This window comes from Astatotilapia calliptera, chromosome 22 (assembly GCF_964374335.1).
Source record: "Astatotilapia calliptera chromosome 22, fAstCal68.1, whole genome shotgun sequence".
In the NCBI taxonomy this organism is placed as follows: domain Eukaryota; kingdom Metazoa; phylum Chordata; class Actinopteri; order Cichliformes; family Cichlidae; genus Astatotilapia; species Astatotilapia calliptera.
In genome coordinates this window covers 8,983,756-9,002,559 of record NC_137442.1, presented here as the reverse complement: position 1 = coordinate 9,002,559, position 18,804 = coordinate 8,983,756, and the positions used below count along the sequence as shown (strand labels likewise).

Here is an 18,804-nt window from a genome sequence, read left to right as displayed (position 1 = left end):
CAAGAGATGTTTGTGTGGGGGAAAATTCCAGTATATCAGCAGTTTATGAACTACTTACACTGCTCCCCCTGGCACCAGTAACTTTCAAAATAAATCACTGGTTTCTAAATATGGTTACAAAAGTGGACGCTCATATTAGACAGGTCCAGTAGAAGAATAAAAAAAAAAAAAAGTTGTTTTGAACATTAAAAATGGAGCTGGAGCTGAGCAGACCTCACTTGAAATCTTCATCATAATCATCAATCATAATATCCAAGCACGACAATTTTCAACCACGTTTTCTCCATTTTTATTAATACATCTTTATTATTGACTGAATCTATAACTAGCAGTTAATTTAGAAATACAGTCTATTGTAGCCCATCACATTCTATTTTAGAAATCACTTACACATATGGTGTTTTTTATACATTATGTGGTGATGATTTAGTAAAAAGCTTTCTTGGACAGTTAGCCTCATGGACTCTCTACAACACCACTCATATTAAATGCATGACTACATATACTTAAAGACAAATACTGAACGTACAGTATATGCTTCAGACAATGTGGTTCATTAATGCATAATGGTTTCTCATATAAGTGCAGAACATGCTTTTTGTGCACAGGGTACTATATACAGTGCTGGTACCATGCTCTCCTAGTGTGTTGTCCTTTGTTCGGTTTGTTAAGAAGGTAAAATAGAGGTTTGAGACGAAGAGTTTTTCCCTCAGGTTGTCATCGTGCAGGTCGTTAAGTGGAAGGATGTTTTCAGTCCATGAAGAAAGCCTGAAGACAAAGACGGCTCACGTAAATGGAAGTGCTGGCGCAGAATCAAAGCGACTGAGCTTGTAGAAAATCCAGTTTATCTCTAACTAATCCAACCTCTACAGCCACATTTAAATAATTAAAATGATCTCACAGCTGTTTTCCATTAGTTTCAGCTTTGCACACCTAATCAGTGACAACATATCTGTGTTAGATGGTGCCATAAATAATGCTTTTACACTTTATTAGAGAAAACAAATCAGTTTTATATTTAGTAATGAGGTTTGGAGTACATGGTGGTGTAGCCTTTTGGACTCCAATAATACTTAATTCCTAATATTTCACAAAGGTTTATTATCGTGTCCTTAGGGGTAGATCATCTGCATCCATCTCCTCCTCTGTCACAACAACCCTCTGCATGTCCTCCTTCACTACATCATGAATCTTCTCTGCAGTCTTCCTCTTTTCTTCCTGACTTGCATCTTCAACATCCTTTGTCAGATATATCCACCTTCCCTCCTCTGCATATGTCAGCCTTTCCTTTCTAACTTTGGCTCCAAACTGCCCTACCTGAGCTGTCCCTCTGATGCAGTGGTCTCTAATCCTGTCTATTCTGGTCACTACCAGTGAAAATGTTAGCATCTTCTTTTTGTTAGTACCACCATCTCCAAAACATGCATCACAGCAGGTCTCACTACCATCTTGTACATTTTCTCTTTCACTCTTGCTTCTATCCTTCTGCCAGAAATCACCCCTAACACTTGCCTCCACCCACTCCATCCTGCCTACACTCGCTTCTTCATCTCTCTTGTACATTGTCTTTTGCTTTGGATGGTTGAGCCCAGGTATTTAAATTCATCTACTTTCACTACCTTTGCCCCTTGCATGTTCACCTCTCCAACTGTGTCCCCCCCCTTGCACACACATGTATTGTGTGGGTGTTAGTCTGACGTCTAAAACCCACACATTTTCACCTAACTGAAGGTACAGTATTTGTATCACACAATTAGCAAAGCTGGTCCCACTTTAACACTTTAGCTGTGAAAAAATATAGTTGAGCAGAAATTCAAGGGATCCACCTTTCTAACCTGTCATTAATTTCCCTCAAAAATATACTTTAGTGCAAGAACTCAGTATTTAAATCTACAAAGTTTATTTTGCACTTTCTAGTAAATGTTAAGTTAGCAGCCTAATAGCCTAGCTTAGCTTCATGGACATCCATAGAACAATTTTGCTATATCCATAGAAAAGTGCAAAAATGACCCTTAATGACCTTTACATAATGTTTTCAATAAAAGTACACAGTCTAGAAATAACAAAACTTTCACCATAATAATACAATCAGAAAATTGCTAGACTAGATAATAAGTAAAGAGCAATTTTTTCTTTTATATTTTATACTTGACGTCGTTATTGTTGCTACAGGGACACAGTTTACATAGATCAAACATGATGTTTGAAACAAAGCCGTGGTTAGGAGTGGTCAGCTGACAGGGTTTAATGACATTTATGTAGTGTTTCTAATTATTCTAAAATACATTGTAACAGTAGGTATCTTTTATGGAAAGATGACATCCACTTTCATTAAATGATCACAACGTACCTGTGCTATTCTCCGACTTGTACCCCTGCACAGTTATCTTTACTTTCCGAGGCTATCGCTAAATATTCAGCATTTCTGGAAAGGAAAAAAAGAAAATCATTTTCAGTAATCATCTGCAATGTTTTCTTTTATCACAATGACATGGGTTAAAAAATGCAAAAATAAAAAGATACAGGTTTGATTTTCTTTTCGACTTACAGGAGGAAGGTTTTGGTTTTGACTAGGGAGGAGGATGGCAGGATGAAAACACGACAAGGCGACAAGAGGGAACGGGACAAAGACACACAAGTGAACGCACACAAACACGATGGAGACAGCGACAGTCTTATAGTAAAGGAAACAATGATATAGCAGGCAAAGGCAAAAGTTAAAATTATAGGTGTGATTATAGCAGGACAATAAACAATGACATGACTCATGGGGAAATACACACTTTTCACAACTTCCGACTCACACCAAATTTGTTTTTGAGGAAAGTACCATTCACGTCAAACACTGTAAGCCAAAATAACACCTAATAAACAAGTATCAATGAGAAGGAAACCGCAACTGCTTTCACATATCTCTTATCATTTCTGCATATAAATTTGTCTCTTTGGCAGTCTGCCAAACCATATCCCTCTTCTGTGATTCTTCTCCTTTTGCACACCGAGGAAAGTTAACTTCTTAACATGCAACAGGTCATGAGTTAAAATGAGCATTTAGGGTTGAGTTTGGGTTGGGTTAACATCCACCTTTTTATGATGTCATTTTCTCCTGTTTGGATTCAGGAGACAAATACCCTCTCAACTCCAAAGAATGCTCTCATTTATTTTATAAAGCTTATAGTTAGGGCTGGATCAGGTGACTGAATGATCCCTTAGGTATGCTGCTTCAGGCTGCTGGGACACTTCCCATGAGGCACTGAGCAGTTCTTCCCACTCTCCTGGATGTGCTTATATGCAACTACTGCAACCTTTGTCTACTTCCTCCCATACTTTGTGTCTGCTCGTGGTCTCTCTCTGCTTTCCTTTCCTTTCTTCCTTTTACCCTCATCTCTCAACCATTCAGGCCAGGTTGCTGCCCTCCCACAGCTTGGTTCTGCCGGAAGGTTCTTCTTGTTAAAAGGTAGTTCTTACTCACAGTGGATCCTCTGATTTTTTGTGGGTTCTCTCTATAACGATGTGCAGTCTTTACCTTGCAATAAAATAACATAATCTGTGGATTTTGTTGGGTTTTTCCTTCGGTAAGGATTTCTTAGTTTATCGTTGAGGTTTTTTGTAATTATAGCAAAAATGTAACGGATGTGTTAATTACTTCTAGGTTCTATTTCATCTCAAGATTCTCATTTAGTGTTTTAGTTCTTCTTACTTTTGAAATCAGTTTTTCTTCAACGTTTAGAATACCCCTATACTTGATTTGATTTGGTTTGGTCTGGTCTCTCTGATGTCTTCTTGAATTTTGTTGTCAAGTGTTTCTCTTTTCCTTGGTTTCCCCATTTGGGTACTTCCTGTTTTATTTTGTTGCTTTTCGGTCTCTTGTACATTATCATTAATATTATTTCCTTTCTTATTGTCTTAATTAGTTTCAGCTGTGCCCTGTTAATCTAGTGTTTCCACTTTTCCTGATTGCTTCCTGTGCCCATTTAATGCCTCAGTTTCTATCAGTTTTTTGTTCAGTTACACTCTAACCCTGCTGCCCTCTTTAGCTTTATGTCATGTTTCTGTTTCTTTAATTTTCCACATTGTCTCAATAATGTTTTAGGTTTTTTTCTGTTTAATTAGTCCATCTCTAAAAGCTGTATTTGGTTCGGCCTGAAATCTGTGACATTTAAAGCACCTTGAGGTGACTGTTAGTGTGAACTACAATTATTTTAATTTAATTTTTGCCTAATTGGAACACCTAAAATGTTTTTACCCAACCTGCAGACACAAAATTCTGGAATCCCTAGCTTACACTCACACAGTGTTTACTTCCTTCAGCTGGAGACCTAAAATTTTCTTTCATTTGCACCTCTGAGTGAGTTTATAATGCTGGTGTGACCGGGCCTTAACCCAAATTTGTCTTTCATCAATATCTACAAATATGCATGCCAATAAGTGCCAGAAAATAAGGAGTCTCAGATATGTTTGTTTCCTTTTCAACTGTAAAATGACTTAATTACACATCTTGGTCCACAATAGCAACGCGTGACTCATTTTATTTTGAGCTACAAACTAATATTGGCCAACATATCTGCATCCAGTTCATAACTGCACTCAGAAACACTTTTATAAGCCTTTAACATATAAGCACATCTTGTATATCTTTTCAAGCTGAATCTTGAAATGAAAAGGCTCAACTGTATATACAAGATTCTGACATGCATTAAGTCAGCATGCATTTAGGTGTAAGAGAAAAATACTTACGCCGCTTCTCGTAATGCTTCTTCTCCAGCTGCTGCTATCTTTCTGTAACAGTATATCATCTCTATGAGGAGCCAGAGCTGCAGGCCGATGATGGACACGTACATCATGACCTCTGACACGATGGAAGCTGTACCTCTGGTGGCTGCATACAGGAAACCAGGAAAGACGAGACAAACAAACAAAACAAAGGTGACCTGACGGGGTCGAGAAAAAGCTGAAACCACCTAAAACCTAAAGAGGAAACATCTGTTCTATCTAAAATCTTTTGTTTTCAACCACAAGAGCCACACGCATCGAAATAAAGAATTCTGTGCTTGAATAGTCTTAGTTTTTCTTGCAGAAGAATCACTTTTGTGACATTGTGCAGTCTGCCTGTGAGACACTACTGAGTTTAATCAAAATATATAATATATAATAAAATGACTTTAACAGTCTCTCATGTTCTTGCAGAGGAATTTTGGACCACTTCACAACATTGCTTCGGTTCATTACAATTTGCAGGCATTCGTTTATGCAAAGCTCTCTTAAGAGTCTAAATATTTGCAAAATATCTATTAATTAATCATAATTTGTTCCAAAGTTCCAGTTAAGAGACAGTTTTCCAGACGTATTTAAAGCCTAGTCCTAGATTCAAAGGGAAATTAAATTAAGATCGCCGCAAAGTCTAAGACTAGACTTGATCCGTGTCTGGGAGACTGAACCAAAGAGCGCACAGTTATATATGCTTACTGTTATGCTGCCTGATAGTAATGCATTTATCAGGAAACATTAAATAATTCAGCTAAGCTGCTGAACTGGCAGCGTGTCAGTATCCACGATTAGACATGTTTCTTCCATCTATTGAAAACTGTAGAGAGTAAATATCAGCCACTGATGAAATAGAAGTGAAACAAAATGAATGTTGCTTCCATTTTAATCATAACAAAGACTAGGAGGCTGCTTTATTGACAGTGCCAGAATCTTCAACCTCTGAAAATGGAGGCAGGCTGCATTCTCATAATATTAAAGCTCCGTTGTTGTTCAGGGACCTCCAGGTTAATAGGAATGCACACTGCACTCACAGTGAGATTTAAAAGAGTGACGGTCTGTATTGTGTGAGTGTGAATCAGTTTGTGAAATGCTTCTGCAATGACAGAGTCTGCTTAAGTCTAATTAAGGCCTGAAAATGCTCAGCCATCTCCACCATTGATCGCCACATTTACACGTAAGATAAATTCATTCAAAAAAATTCAAAAAATCTAAATCTGACTGCTCAAACCACACTTTTCAACCTTATTTCAATATGCATAATATATTTTAACATTTAGCAATAAATTAGCTTTTTCTTGTTAACTGTCTTCAGATGTCTTTAAGTCTACTTGCTCAGATACTAATGACCTGTATAAAGTCGTACCTTTCCCCACCACACTGAGGTGCACCACTTTGCTGACAACGTCGTTGTACTCGTAGTTTTCGTAGGAGAGGATGCGGTTGAAAAAGCACCGGTAAGTGCCCGAGTCATTGAAGGTGACATTTAACAGGTATATGGACGCATCTTGAATGTCTCTGCTCCTTTTGCTTCCGTTCCAGTCGACACGAGCCTCAAACTGGTCACTCTCAATGGTGGGGCCATCCTCATTGTAGGTGTACATCTGGACGACACAGAGATCATTTAAGGTTGTGTTCATTACCAGTTACATATTCTTATGCAACACCTTTGCATGAGTGACGGTTAAAATTAATCTTTCATTATTTATGTTATTCTGGGCCTTGGTGTAGCCGCTCAGTTTGTTTCCCCCCTTAAAGAGAACTTATTTCTGATTGGCTGTCCCCCCCTAAACAGAAGATCGGAACAGTTGTGGGTGGAGCTTCTGTTCTCACAGCTAATACCAGGTGTCTGAGATGACTCTATTGGGATATACACACTCCATGACATCACACAGAGCCAAGGGTAGAAGAAACTGTCAGAAACAGAGCATTTGGCTCACAGGTGTTACTTTTGAAAACGCTGAAACTTTGGCGGTGTCTAATATGAACATCCACCAATGAGCTATTATGTTATTTAGGCTACGATGTATTATTATTATTATTATTATTTTGGAAATGTGTTTCATATCTCTTGAAAATCAAGGATTTAGTGTAAAAACTGTCAGTAACTCGTAAACATTTATTGCTAAATGTTTGTTAAACCCTTGAATTAGAGCAGAAAGTCTACACTTCAGCTGTACCCTGATTGTTTGATTTCAAATTGGAAGCAACAATGAAAAAAATATGTCCAGGTTCATGAGTAAAAAACATACTCCATTTTTTAGATTTTCAGTTAATTGGTTAAGTAAACACACTTGACAGCTCCAAATGGATATCATGTGAGAGGAAAATACCTCGTTACCATATTGTAGATGGATGTGTTGCCTCCGATTTAAATTTGTCTACACCCCCAGTCACCCCATATGAAACACACTTTCCCCTGAAACTGTTCAGGCATATTTTTGTAAATTATAAAACGACCGTTCAGACACTACTATACTGAAATACATCCACGGCTACATTAACACAGCATGCACTGCGGCATCAAACAGAGAATCCAGCACAAGGTCAGCAGAGCTCTCTCTGACACTTTGATGACTTCAGTGGAGTAAAATGTTCCAATTGATTCCCATCTGAAGCTCATGACGGTCTCATCACTGGGTGCTATTATGTGACTGAGGACCGTACTGTAGGTGTCTATGTGCGAGTAAGTGAGAGCGACAGGAAGGAGGAGAGCTTTGGTGTGCACTATATATAAGTGCATATATAAATAGCTCAAATCCTGAGAGAAGTAGCCCACAAGTTTGATTTTATGGATGCTTGCATGACTAAGACTTCCTGCTCCAAACCTCCCATATAGTCAGCAGTGCTGCTTGTTGTGTACAAAGCAGAATTTAAGGTCCAGCAGAGGTAGCGGCTTCGCTGTGTGTCATTGACATAAATGTATTTTTCAAGGGATTTTGCAGAAATTGCAACAAGCATAAATAGCACCATAGTTCTGTAAAGATATTATTAAATTGGCCAAAAAGGATTGGGTTAATTAGAATTTAGGTATTATTTTATAGATAACCTCTTCATAAATCCAGTTAATTTACCAACACGAGGAGCTATTACACATACATACATCAGAAACATCAGAAATCTTTTTGGTGCAACACCGGCCCACTTGTTGACGTGTATGTCATCCAGTTCAGCGATGCACAGTGAGGATCTTGGAAGACTAAAATTTGTTTTAATCTCCATCATCAAAACTGCAATTAGGAAATGAGAGCTCTTTTCCTGAAGGATATTGCTTCTCCTTCAAATGTACTGAAATCGTTTTGTGTGATAGTAACTGGAAGAAGCTCTGGCTTTTGCAGTTATTTTCTTCTACTTTATTAACAAGGTGAAAGAAGCATCCTTTAAAGTGCTCCACTGGTTTTATCCTACCGAAAGTGTCCTTAAAAAGACTCAAACCTGACATTATGTAATCTTACATGAGTTTGTCTTTCAGTTATTTTAGCTTTACCTCTACTCCTGCCTACTGAAACAGCATGTTTACGTTTATGTAAGTGATTCCCGATTGGTTTGGAAAGATATTTTATTTGGACTCCATCAAGACAATAACGCAAACTCTTGTGAATTTCAGATTAATCTGATTTTTTTTAATTCTGTGCCAAATTTCAGATTCACAAATGTAAGTTTCTAAACTGAAAACGAATGCAGTTCCACAATCATATTCCTACTGTCGTCTCCCCTGAAAATATATTGAACAGTGTTTATTTTATATAAATAAAGCAGCAAGTTACTTCTATACTTTGTTCCTTCTTCTAATAAATGTTTTTTTTTTTTTTAAAAAAGATGGGAGGAAACCCAGATCTGCAGGGCCATAAATCCCACTTCATGGAAACACTCACCAGAAAAAAGTCAGCCTCCCCTTTTGGCCTGAAGTACCATTCGACGCTGGCTTCACCTCTCACCTCACTCCTTCTTTTGCAGGAGATGCAGCCCAGTTTAAAACCCTTGCCTGCTACAGCTTCAGTGTCCGAGTCCACCTCTGCACAGGCCCCGTGACACTGGTACACTGTTTACAAGAAAAGAAGAGATGTCATCAGCCTGGGTTAACAAGGTGTCATAGCAAAACACTGCCAGGAATCCCGCCCACTCACCAAACAGCGTGCAGAGGAAGGAAAATAGCAGAAAACGTAGTAGTGCCATAACTCCAGATGTTTTATCGAAGGAGGGGCCTCAAAAAGTACAACCCTAAAATGGTTCTTGAAGCTTTCACGGAGCCTAGTGACACTCACGCACTGAGCACCTCCGAGTTTGCAATAGCAGGATGGATATTTGCAAATGTTTTCTTGTAGATTTCAGGAAGCTTATCTGTATTGTTTGTTTTTTTTAAGTGCAGGCTGATGTCATGTGTTGGTGACAACTAGCAGCTAAACATGCATTGTAAAGTGCAAACCGTATACGCGTAAATGTAATGTCCCGTGGAACCACTCAGGTCTTTGGCTCAAGCCGGCAACAGTTTCCAGAATTCTGGTTGCAGAATTTATTGCCACAAATTATTGCTCCTTTTGAGACAGTTCCCCCAATTTACACACCCACTGGCCTCCCGCATCCACGCGGTGACCTTTTCTGCTATCAATAATCAAATAGCTTATGAAACGATCCAGATATCTGTTAACTCACAGTGCTCCCCAGATCCGCACCCTGAGGTTATGATTTTTTTTTCCTGAGGTCCTTTTAATATGAGATGCAGAGAGCAATCAGTAGACCTCCCTGGGGCATGCTCCGCTCTAAATGTTGGAAAATTACAGAGAGTATAGACGCTTACGAGGTTAAAATGAATGTGTTCAAGAGTGCAACATGCCAGCTACTGAATAAACGTCAACAATACATTTACATGCCAGTGCATTTATAATCAATTTGCATGCTCTACGGCAGGAAACAAATGGCTACCTTTTACAGGGTACACGCTACCAGTATTTAATAGAGACCAGTCTAATGGTCTAATGGTAATTATCCTTAATCGGATCAATGAAATCAGAGCCACTGTCCTGATCAGGCCTCCTCTCCTCGAGCAGAGTCGTCTCTCCTGGAAAAAATATAGAAAAATACTGTCCTCTCCTGCGATGGCAGCTATATATATATTTTTTTGTATAATTTCAGCTATCTAATGACCCCGTGCTCGGAGAAAAGATGTTTCGTTCGCGTTGGCATTGCAGGTCAAACTGCGTGAGCGCACACGCAGGCATATAAGCCAGACACGCAATTAAAAAAAACACACACACAACCCTCAAATAAATCCGTCCAGTGCTCAGTTAACGTTGTTTTTTCCTGCGCCACAGCGGCACCTCTGTTGAGAGGCTGTTGCTGCAGATGCACTGCGGTAAAAACAGCCAAGCGTGTGTGAGACAGGGCAGGTGCTGCATGTGACAGCTGTTTGAGCCTCTTCTGTACGGTTTTTTAAACTGATGCTCATTTAACCCTGCCTCAAACCTGCTGCAGGGATCCCGGTGTGCGTTGGAAGCAAATTAAATGGAAAATGATAAATAAGAAAACGAGAACAGGGCGAGATGGCCCTTTAATTTAACTCCATGTTGATTCATACAGGGCATCAGAGAGCTTCCACTTTCTGGACTTCTTGTTTTATAGGGGGCGCTAATGGGAGGTGACTCAAAAAATCCAGTTAAAATTACAGTAGGCTACAGTGAAGGAATTTTTCGTGAAATTATTTTAATGTATTTCCCAGTGTTTATTACACATTGAGTTTTACCATTAGATATTTGTGGAAACTTAAAAAAATTATAATAATTTTGATGTTTGATGTCTGTGGTCCCCACATGCTTCAAAAGATCCACCATCATCCCTGTGCCCAAGAACAGCAAACCCTCATCCCTGAACGATTACCGGCCAGTTGCACTGACCTCGGTAGTAATGAAGGTGTTTGAGAGGCTGCTGAAGAACATCATCTCCTCCTCCATCCCAGACACCACAGATCCGCTGCAGTTCGCCTACAGATCCAACAGATCCACAGAGGATGCCATCGCCCACGTCCTACACACCACTCTCAGCCACGTGGACAAGAAACAGGGTAACTATGTGCGAATGCTGTTTGTTGATTACAGTTCAGCGTTTAACGCAATAGTGCCCTGCAGACTGTTCACAAAGCTCAGGGATCTGGGACTTAACAGCCGTCTGTGTGCATGGGTGTTTGACTTCCTCACTGGCAGAACTCAGGTGGTGAGGGTGGGCAGGTGCTTCTCCAACAGCATCACCATCAACACAGGAGCACCTCAGGGATGTGTCCTCTCGCCACTGCTCTACTCCCTCTACACTTCAGACTGTGTGGCCACCCATGGCTCCAACACCATTGTGAAGTTTGCTGACGACACAGTGGTGTTGGGTGCCATCTCCAACAACGATGAGGCGGCCTACATGGATGAAGTGAAGAATCTGGCATCGTGGTGCCAGGACAACCACCTCCAGCTGAACGTCTGCAAGACCAAGGAGCTGGTGGTGGACTTCAGAAGGGGTCAGCACAGAGACTACAAGCCCATTATCATCAATGGAGCTCCAGTGGAGAGGGTGCAGTCCTTCAAGTATCTTGGTGTCCACATCTCCTCAGACCTGACATGGGCTGCCCACATTCAGGTCCAGACCAAAAAGGCTAGGCAGCGCCTGTATCACCTACGACAACTGAGGAAGTTTAGGGTCCCTCCAAAGATCCTCAGGATTTTCTATACAGGCGCTGTGGAGAGCATCCTCACACAGAACATGACACCGTGGTTCGGGAACAGCTGTGTGAAGGACCAAAAAGCTCTCCAGAGAGTGATCCGTACAGCAGAATGCTGCTGCAGGATTGCTCTCCCCCTGCTTCAGGACACACCAGGAGATGCCGGACTAGAGCAGCGCAGATACTGAAGGACCCGTCCCATCCTGGCAACAAACTGTTCCAACTTCTGCAATCTGGTAGAAGGTTCCGCATCTTCCGGGCAAGGACAGAGAGACTCAAGAGGAGCTTCTATCCCCAAGCCATCCGTGCCCTAAACACACACACCCGCGCTCTCACATCATCTATAATTGACTGAGACAGGACTCTCTTCCAGACACTCTAAACCAAGGCACAATGTACATTCCAAATTCCTTTAATTTTAATGTTTATATTGTCTATCCTGTAAAATAGTCAGATGTCTATTCATATTAATGTACAGAATTCACCTGCTTGCTGCTACTACTGCACATTCACCCAGTGTATATACTATATATATATATATATATATATATATATATATATATATATATATAAAAAATGTTCTTCCTCTACACCCCCCCAATTTTTGCACATGTCGAGGAGCGTGTCAGGCTACATTTCACTGTGTGTTATACTTGTATAACTATGCATGTGACAAATAAAGAACCTTGAACCTTGAACTTTATTTAGGTGCAAGGGGTGGGTGGGGGTATTTCATTTTCATTTTATCTTTTGCATTTTTAAAAGTGTAAACTTCATTGAGGAAAATTTGAAATTTTTATGATATTTTGTTTGGAGATAAACGTTGGCGGTTTTATTTATTTTCACAGCACTATGAGCCGCTTTACTGCATCCGCCATTTTACTTTTGGGCATGAATCCACCAGTAGCTGAGAATTTCTAGCAACTAACCTGATGGCAGCGTCCCGTTCAACCACCACAACCATCACACATGTTGTTTTCTGTTGCGGTTTAACTTTTCTTCCACTGTTTATTTAACGCTTGTAGAAACGTGTGTCTTAGCAAAATGCTAGCTTTTGGGCAGCATAAGCTTCTCTGTGAGGACTAACTAAAGGACAGGAACATCGTTTTATTTCAGTACAGGCCCATTATCGATGAGATATGCGAAAATTAAATTACACATTGACCGTTTTGTCTAGAAGCTGTTGTTTTATCCGTGTTGCACTGTCAGCTAATTGAATATCTCCGGAGCGCCCCCTGCTGGGCCTCCAGCTGGATTGCAGCCAGTTTCTCGGGGATTGGGCTCTGTCAATACATGTAACAATGGGTCTGTCAGTAACGTTTAATAATTGTCCATGCAGCTATTGTTTATTCAGCGGCAGGTGAATCAACAGGTTAACGTGTGATGGCGTTTCGTGACAGTTCTAACCGACGTTTACACTAAACACCCACTCACACCGTATGAGGATGCTGCTTAGTCAACTGGCTATAAGCAGCAGCTGCGCCTGCGGGCAGGCTGCCGTTAGTCTCGTTTTATTAGCGTGATTTTTTTGAGATGGCGGTTAGCATGTGGAGTTTACCAGTGACGTTTTGCTGCAAATAGTCAGCGAGGCTCCATGTAAAACAACAAAATCTCGGCTCATCGAAGGTAAAGTCATTAAACTAACGTTTACTGGGCTAACTGTTGACTGGCTAATGTAGCTAAAAGCTAGCTTAACCCAGGGAATATAAACAATGAACCAAAAACTAAGGAGCGAATGTCTTCAGCCCTTCATCGTGTGAGTGCCGCCTTTAAAAGTAGATGGTGAAATAGTAGAGCATCGACGTGAGCAGTAATCACCAGGTGGTAAATTATTCGGGATGAACACAGGTGGTTATTAATAAATCAGCCCTATTTATCCCATATTCGGGAAATGCTATCGTTACAGCACTTAAATTGAACATTAAAGATAACACCCGGATTATCTGGCAGATGGCTTTCTGGTAGGCGGATGTATTGAATTATAGAGTGTGATGGCATGTGGAAGGGAAGATTTTGTATATCTCTCCTTGTGGCAGTGTATCTGAGGCAGGCTCTGCTGTCTGTTTAGTAAGTGTTGCAGAGGGTGGTCAAGATTATCTATGATGGATAGCAGACTGTTCAGTGGCCTCGTCTCGACCACAGCTCTTTCATAAGTGTCGTGTGTGCAGCCAGTCACAGAGCCAGCCTGTCTGATCAGTTTATTCAGTATGTTGGAGTCACCAGCTCCCCAGCAGACTTCAGCAAAGTCTAAAATTGGGTGATCTGCAGCATTTTGTTGGATGCTTTGAAGGATCTCAGTTTCTTTAGGAAATAGAGTCTCCTATTACCCTTCTTGTATACAATCTGTGTTGGTTTTCCTGATTTGGATGCCTGGAGTAGCCCTCTACTTCAACACCTTGTCCCAGGATAGGTCTTGGCTATGTAGCTGCCCTCTTCCTTCTGAAGTTAGTCACCGTAACTGTGGTCTTATTCACATTCAGAGGTAGACAATTCCTCCTAGACTACTTCACCGGTGGGCCCAGGCAAGTCTCTGGTGTGAGGGAGCTAGTCAATAGTTGTTAAGCCCTGATAGTGTTGAGTTCTTCGGTACAGGAACCAAACAGCATATTTTCCATAACACTGATATTAGCAGCGTTTTACCTGACATTTGAGGTAAAATGATGAGGTAAAATTGGTCTTCATGAAATTACTCGTAAGCAATTAAAGATCAATCAGAGGATAATAGATTAATGTACCAGCTGATCTTTTCTGCGGTGAATGTTATCAGCCTTCTTTTGTGGAAACCAGACAGTGTTATTGCATATTTTAATGGCGTAACAAAACATATATTAGTCTATAATGCATTATATGTATAAGTGTGGATTAGAAAAATAATAACTACATGTGTAGTAAAATATGAGAAAACAACTGACAACTTTTGTGCCTTTCCTCTAGGTTTCTCTGACCATGGATCCGACCTGCAGTGGGTCTGTGGCTCCGGCCGGTTTGACGGTCCAGGTGTGCTTCCCAGGCGCCAGAGCAGCTGTTTTGGACAATCTGAACCGGCAGCGGGAGGAAGGCAGGCTGTGCGATCTCTCCATCCAGGTGCAAGGTCAAGTGTTCAGGGCTCACCGCTGTGTCCTCGCTGCATCCTCACCTTACTTTCATGATCAGGTAGGGCAGAGCATATTAATGCAGGGTTGAAGTTGTTGGGATTTACTGTCTGATGTTGCACTCCAGTAATATAGCACTATTAGAATACCTAAAATCATCTCTGCATGTAGAGTGGGTGACAAGAGACGAAGGGAGAGACACCACTTCACAGCCTTTATGAGCATATCACCCACATGTTTTCTACTCCACATTTTGAGCTTTAATATTTACATTTTGGCCACAGCTGGCAAACATGTTTAAAAGCTGTATTATTAACTGTTGGAGTGCAATCCACTGAAAAAGATACCTGCTAATTAATACGTAGTAACATAAGCTGATGGTTATGATAAAATACTTGAATTTCACTCGCCAAAACTGAAGCAGAAAATCCTTGGGTAGTCTGTACCTCACAGTAGCTCAGATAATTTCATCAAACAGCACAAACATGGTGGAAATGTCCACATCAGTGACTCCAGTTAGCGGAAACCTAGCTTTTGTATAAAAAGCAGGTGTCTTAAGCCTCCCTTATAGTTTCTTTAGCTGTTTTTCTATGTTTAAAATGGATAACAAACTGAGCAACAGTTTGTTTTTGTAAAGGCACTGGGTTTGTAAAACACTGGCAGAAAACCTGTTTATGTGTATATTTTAGTCCAGATGTCAAAGTGTGTCTTTGTTTCTGTCTCTTCACAGGTGTTACTGAAAAATGTTACAACTGTCTCCCTGCCCTCAGTCATGGACCCAGTTGCCTTTGAGAGCGTCCTGAGTTCTGCATACACTGGCCAGCTGAGCATCGTGCATGACGATATCGTCAACTATGTCACCGTGGCCAGTTTCCTCCAGATGTGGCACATCGTGGACAAATGCACCGAGATCCTGAAGAGGCCTCGGTCCTTAGCAGAGGGCGCCTCTGGGGAGGCTGCCGCCGCAGCTCACCCCGGCTCTGCATCTCGCCAGCAGTCCCCGAGCAGCACGGAGTGCCTGTATGCAGAAAGGGAGGGAAGGAGGAGGGAGAAGAAGCCAGATTCACTGCCTCCTTTGGCTACATGGAGACGCCCACAGCAGTTCTCAAGATGGGGACGCCCTCGACCCTCGTCAGCCCAGCACTTGGCTGATTCACAGCTGGACAGCCTTCCTGGCTATGTGGAGACTGATTACACCAGCTGCGAGGAGACATGGGTATCGTGCAATGCTAAGACGAGTCACTTTACTCATGACGGACCTGGACACAATGCCCGGCACCATGGGGGGTTTTTGGGTGCTGAGGCTTTAAAGCAGAAAGTCAGATTTCAACAGCGGGGGGCACCACAGACCTCTGATCGACCACTCGATAAGAATAGAGAGAGTGGGGATGGTGATGAGACGCAGGATAAGAGGAGGAGTGAGAGAAGAGAGATTGAGGCGGATGAAGGAGTAGGAGAAGAGACGGGGAAGAAGGAAGGCTTTGCACAAATGGGACACTGTGGTAAGATGGACAAATATGAACAGCATTAAATAATCCTTTTTAGACACTATTTGTTATTAGGATTTTTACTTTTCTTGAACAGCAGTTTTTTTCCAAATATAAAGAAATTTGCAGCTTTTGTGGGGATGATTTGGACTGACAGCAGTGCCCTGACATTTACTGTAAATGTTACTGAAAGTTAATATGTTTATATATTATAAAATAAATACAAGAATTTAAATATTTTATTTATTGGTTTCAATTTAGTGAAATTCTGATTTACGTCAGCAGTGGATATAAATATAAATAATGTTGAATCTGACCAGATAGCTGGGTCATATATTCTTTCTCTTTGTGCATTTTCCCAGTGAATTTAATAAACTGTGCTTTTGTTCCTTCTTGTCTTCAGCAGACTTTCACTCAGTTTCAAATGAAAATGACGAAGCTGGACATGTTGCAGGGAAGCAGAGTGCAGACGTGATGAAGCAAAGAGATTTGGTAGGAAGCGATCCAGCCACAGACCTGCCCAGTCTTCATGGTTGCCAAACAGGTGACGCAGTTCCAGACCCTTCCTGCCCGTCCTCAGCGAGGCTTCAGTGGCAAACAGGTGCCTGGTCTCAGCAAGAGCAGAGGCCTCAGGAAGGAGAGGGCGGCAGCTGCAGTAAAGATGAGGATGATGAAGAGGAGGATGTGGATTTTGAATGTTTCACAGAAGCGACCTATAGGAGAGGCACTTACGATGAGATTGAAGATGGCACAGGACAGGTTTCCCAGCGGCCTTTGGTCCCCGTGTCTCCTGACTTTACAGTGGCGGGCGCGGAGGTGAATTGGCAGGGTGGCTCTTTGACCCCTACCTCCAGTCGCCATTTGTCCTCATCTTCTGCTGCATTTCCACCGCCCCCTTCACCTCCAACCCCATCTTCATCATCCTCAGTGTCCCTCGCTGCTGCGCCCTACACGGGCAAAGTACACTTCTGCCACTGTGGGAAAGCCTACACCCTGAAGAGTATGCGTGACCGGCATGTGAAGATGCAGCACCTCAATTTACGGCCCTTTGGGTGTCCTGTTTGCACAAAGTCCTTCAAAATGAAGCACCATCTCACTAAGCACCTTAAAACCCACGGAGGGCTGCGGCCCTATGAATGCAGCCTCTGTGGGAAGAAAGTCATTTGGAGAGACAGCTTCCTGAGACATCAGGCCCGATGTGAGAGACTTGCTTCCAGCTCCTCGGCGAACAGCAACAGTGCAAGCGCAGCAGCAGATATGGATGATGGCTACAGTTATGGATTTGATGAAGGGGAAGCCTTTCTCCCCACTGGAGGACAGGTGAAAGTTGAGGAAGTGGATTTTCATAAGGAGATAGAGGATGGGATGGGTGGGCTTTTGGGTAGTGTTTCTGGGATAGTTGCTGAGCTAAGAACCCAGACGCAAAACTTGGACCCTGGCAGTCACGTTTTTAAAGAGGAGGCCAGCGAGAGCTTTACCTGAAATTAAACGTTTATGTGGAAAACGGTGATTTAAAGCACTTACTGTAAAGTTTGAAGAAGGATTTTGCTTAAATTGCCATGAAATGTCATCCGATCTTCACACAATCTGAATAAACGAAGAACACAAGCAGTTATACTTTTCATTCTTTTATTTATGAAACATTGAGCAATCACTCAGTGCTGGATGGAAAGAATAAGCGAACCTTTGTGCTAATGAGTTCTCAGAAAAGCTGCTTGGAGTCAGGTGTTCCAATTAAGGCAATGAGATTTGACTTGTGGGATGTAGAGGCACTTATCCCTATAAACAAATGTGTACACAGTCTGATTACTTACAAAGCCTTTTCTGAAATTTATATAAAGTGGAAATATAGGACAGGCACTACTCTTTTTTTTTTCCAAAGGCCACAGAGACCACAATATATCTGCAAACAATATATCTACACTTACTAAAATAATTAAAAGATATACAGAAAACTTTTGAATAACAAATAGTGTTAATGGAAGGATTTTGCTAAGTAAATAAGTTTGCAAAAGACCAGATGGATGTTCCAAAACAGTTCTGTAATAATTTTCTGAGCACAGTTGAGACAAAAGTCAGTCTTACCATCCACCAACTGGATGCTTTGCAGGCATTGAGAGAGTAAATACGTTTATAGCGGCAGTTCTAAATCTGATGCTTAGAAGAGTTTGGGAAGATGCAGTAAAACAGGAAATATTATTGGCCTCAATGCTGTTAATGTTTGTCCAACTAAATAAATTCAATAGTTTACTTACCGTTTTAGAATAAACACTGTGGGATTACTCAATGTGTTCAATAAAGACATGAAAAGTAAAACTGATATTTTCCGAGTTTGATCAGATAATTAGTAATCAGTTAAAGTGTTGGTGATCCCAAAGGATTTGTCAGCTTTCTGCTGTATGTACATAAACACTTTAAAAGATGGAAATGTATAACGCAACAAATCTTTGAGCCACTGCTTCAGTTTTGTCCATTACATTATTTACAGGCCATGGTTATTTTGAAAAACATGAGAAAAAAAAAATTCTAATTTCAAGTGATCCTTTTTCATTTTGCAGCGTCACATAGGCTCAGTTTTTGTTTAGTGATGCTTAAAACTCTACCAAGCAGTGTTGTGAATGTATTTCTCGCATTTTGCACATAAATTATTTGCCATTGACCTTTAACACAAGGATAAAAATGCTTTTTTCCCGTGCCATGCTGATGTCACTTATGTGAAGAAAAAAAAATCATGGTAATAAAAGTAGTTTTGTTTCCTGGT

At 41.1% G+C, this 18,804-nt stretch overlaps 2 protein-coding genes across 5 annotated transcripts; one reads left to right on the top strand and one right to left on the bottom strand.

The window, feature by feature from the left end:
- Positions 1–273: 273 nt before the first annotated feature.
- Positions 274–9,637, bottom strand: scn1bb (sodium channel, voltage-gated, type I, beta b). Its single transcript, XM_026156856.2, has 6 exons — positions 8,892–9,637; positions 8,640–8,806; positions 6,131–6,368; positions 4,738–4,879; positions 2,351–2,425; positions 274–768 (listed from the first exon to the last, which is right to left on the bottom strand). The coding sequence occupies exons 1-5, from the start codon at positions 8,938–8,940 to the stop codon at positions 2,356–2,358; spliced, it is 666 nt and encodes a 221-aa protein (XP_026012641.1). The 5' UTR covers positions 8,941–9,637; the 3' UTR covers positions 274–768; positions 2,351–2,355.
- A 3,011-nt stretch (positions 9,638–12,648) lies between these two features.
- On the top strand, positions 12,649–18,804 carry zbtb22a (zinc finger and BTB domain containing 22a). 4 transcript variants are annotated; one of them, XM_026156802.2, is made up of 4 exons: positions 12,649–13,090; positions 14,399–14,617; positions 15,287–16,058; positions 16,447–18,804. In XM_026156802.2, exons 2-4 carry the CDS (start codon positions 14,411–14,413, stop codon positions 17,523–17,525), a joined length of 2,058 nt encoding a protein of 685 aa, XP_026012587.1. In that variant the 5' UTR covers positions 12,649–13,090; positions 14,399–14,410; the 3' UTR covers positions 17,526–18,804. The 4 variants fall into 4 exon arrangements, with proteins under 4 accessions (XP_026012587.1, XP_026012590.1, XP_026012589.1 ...); XM_026156805.2 differs by having other exon boundaries at positions 12,664–13,090; positions 16,450–18,804; XM_026156804.2 differs by lacking the exon at positions 12,649–13,090 and adding an exon at positions 13,181–13,312.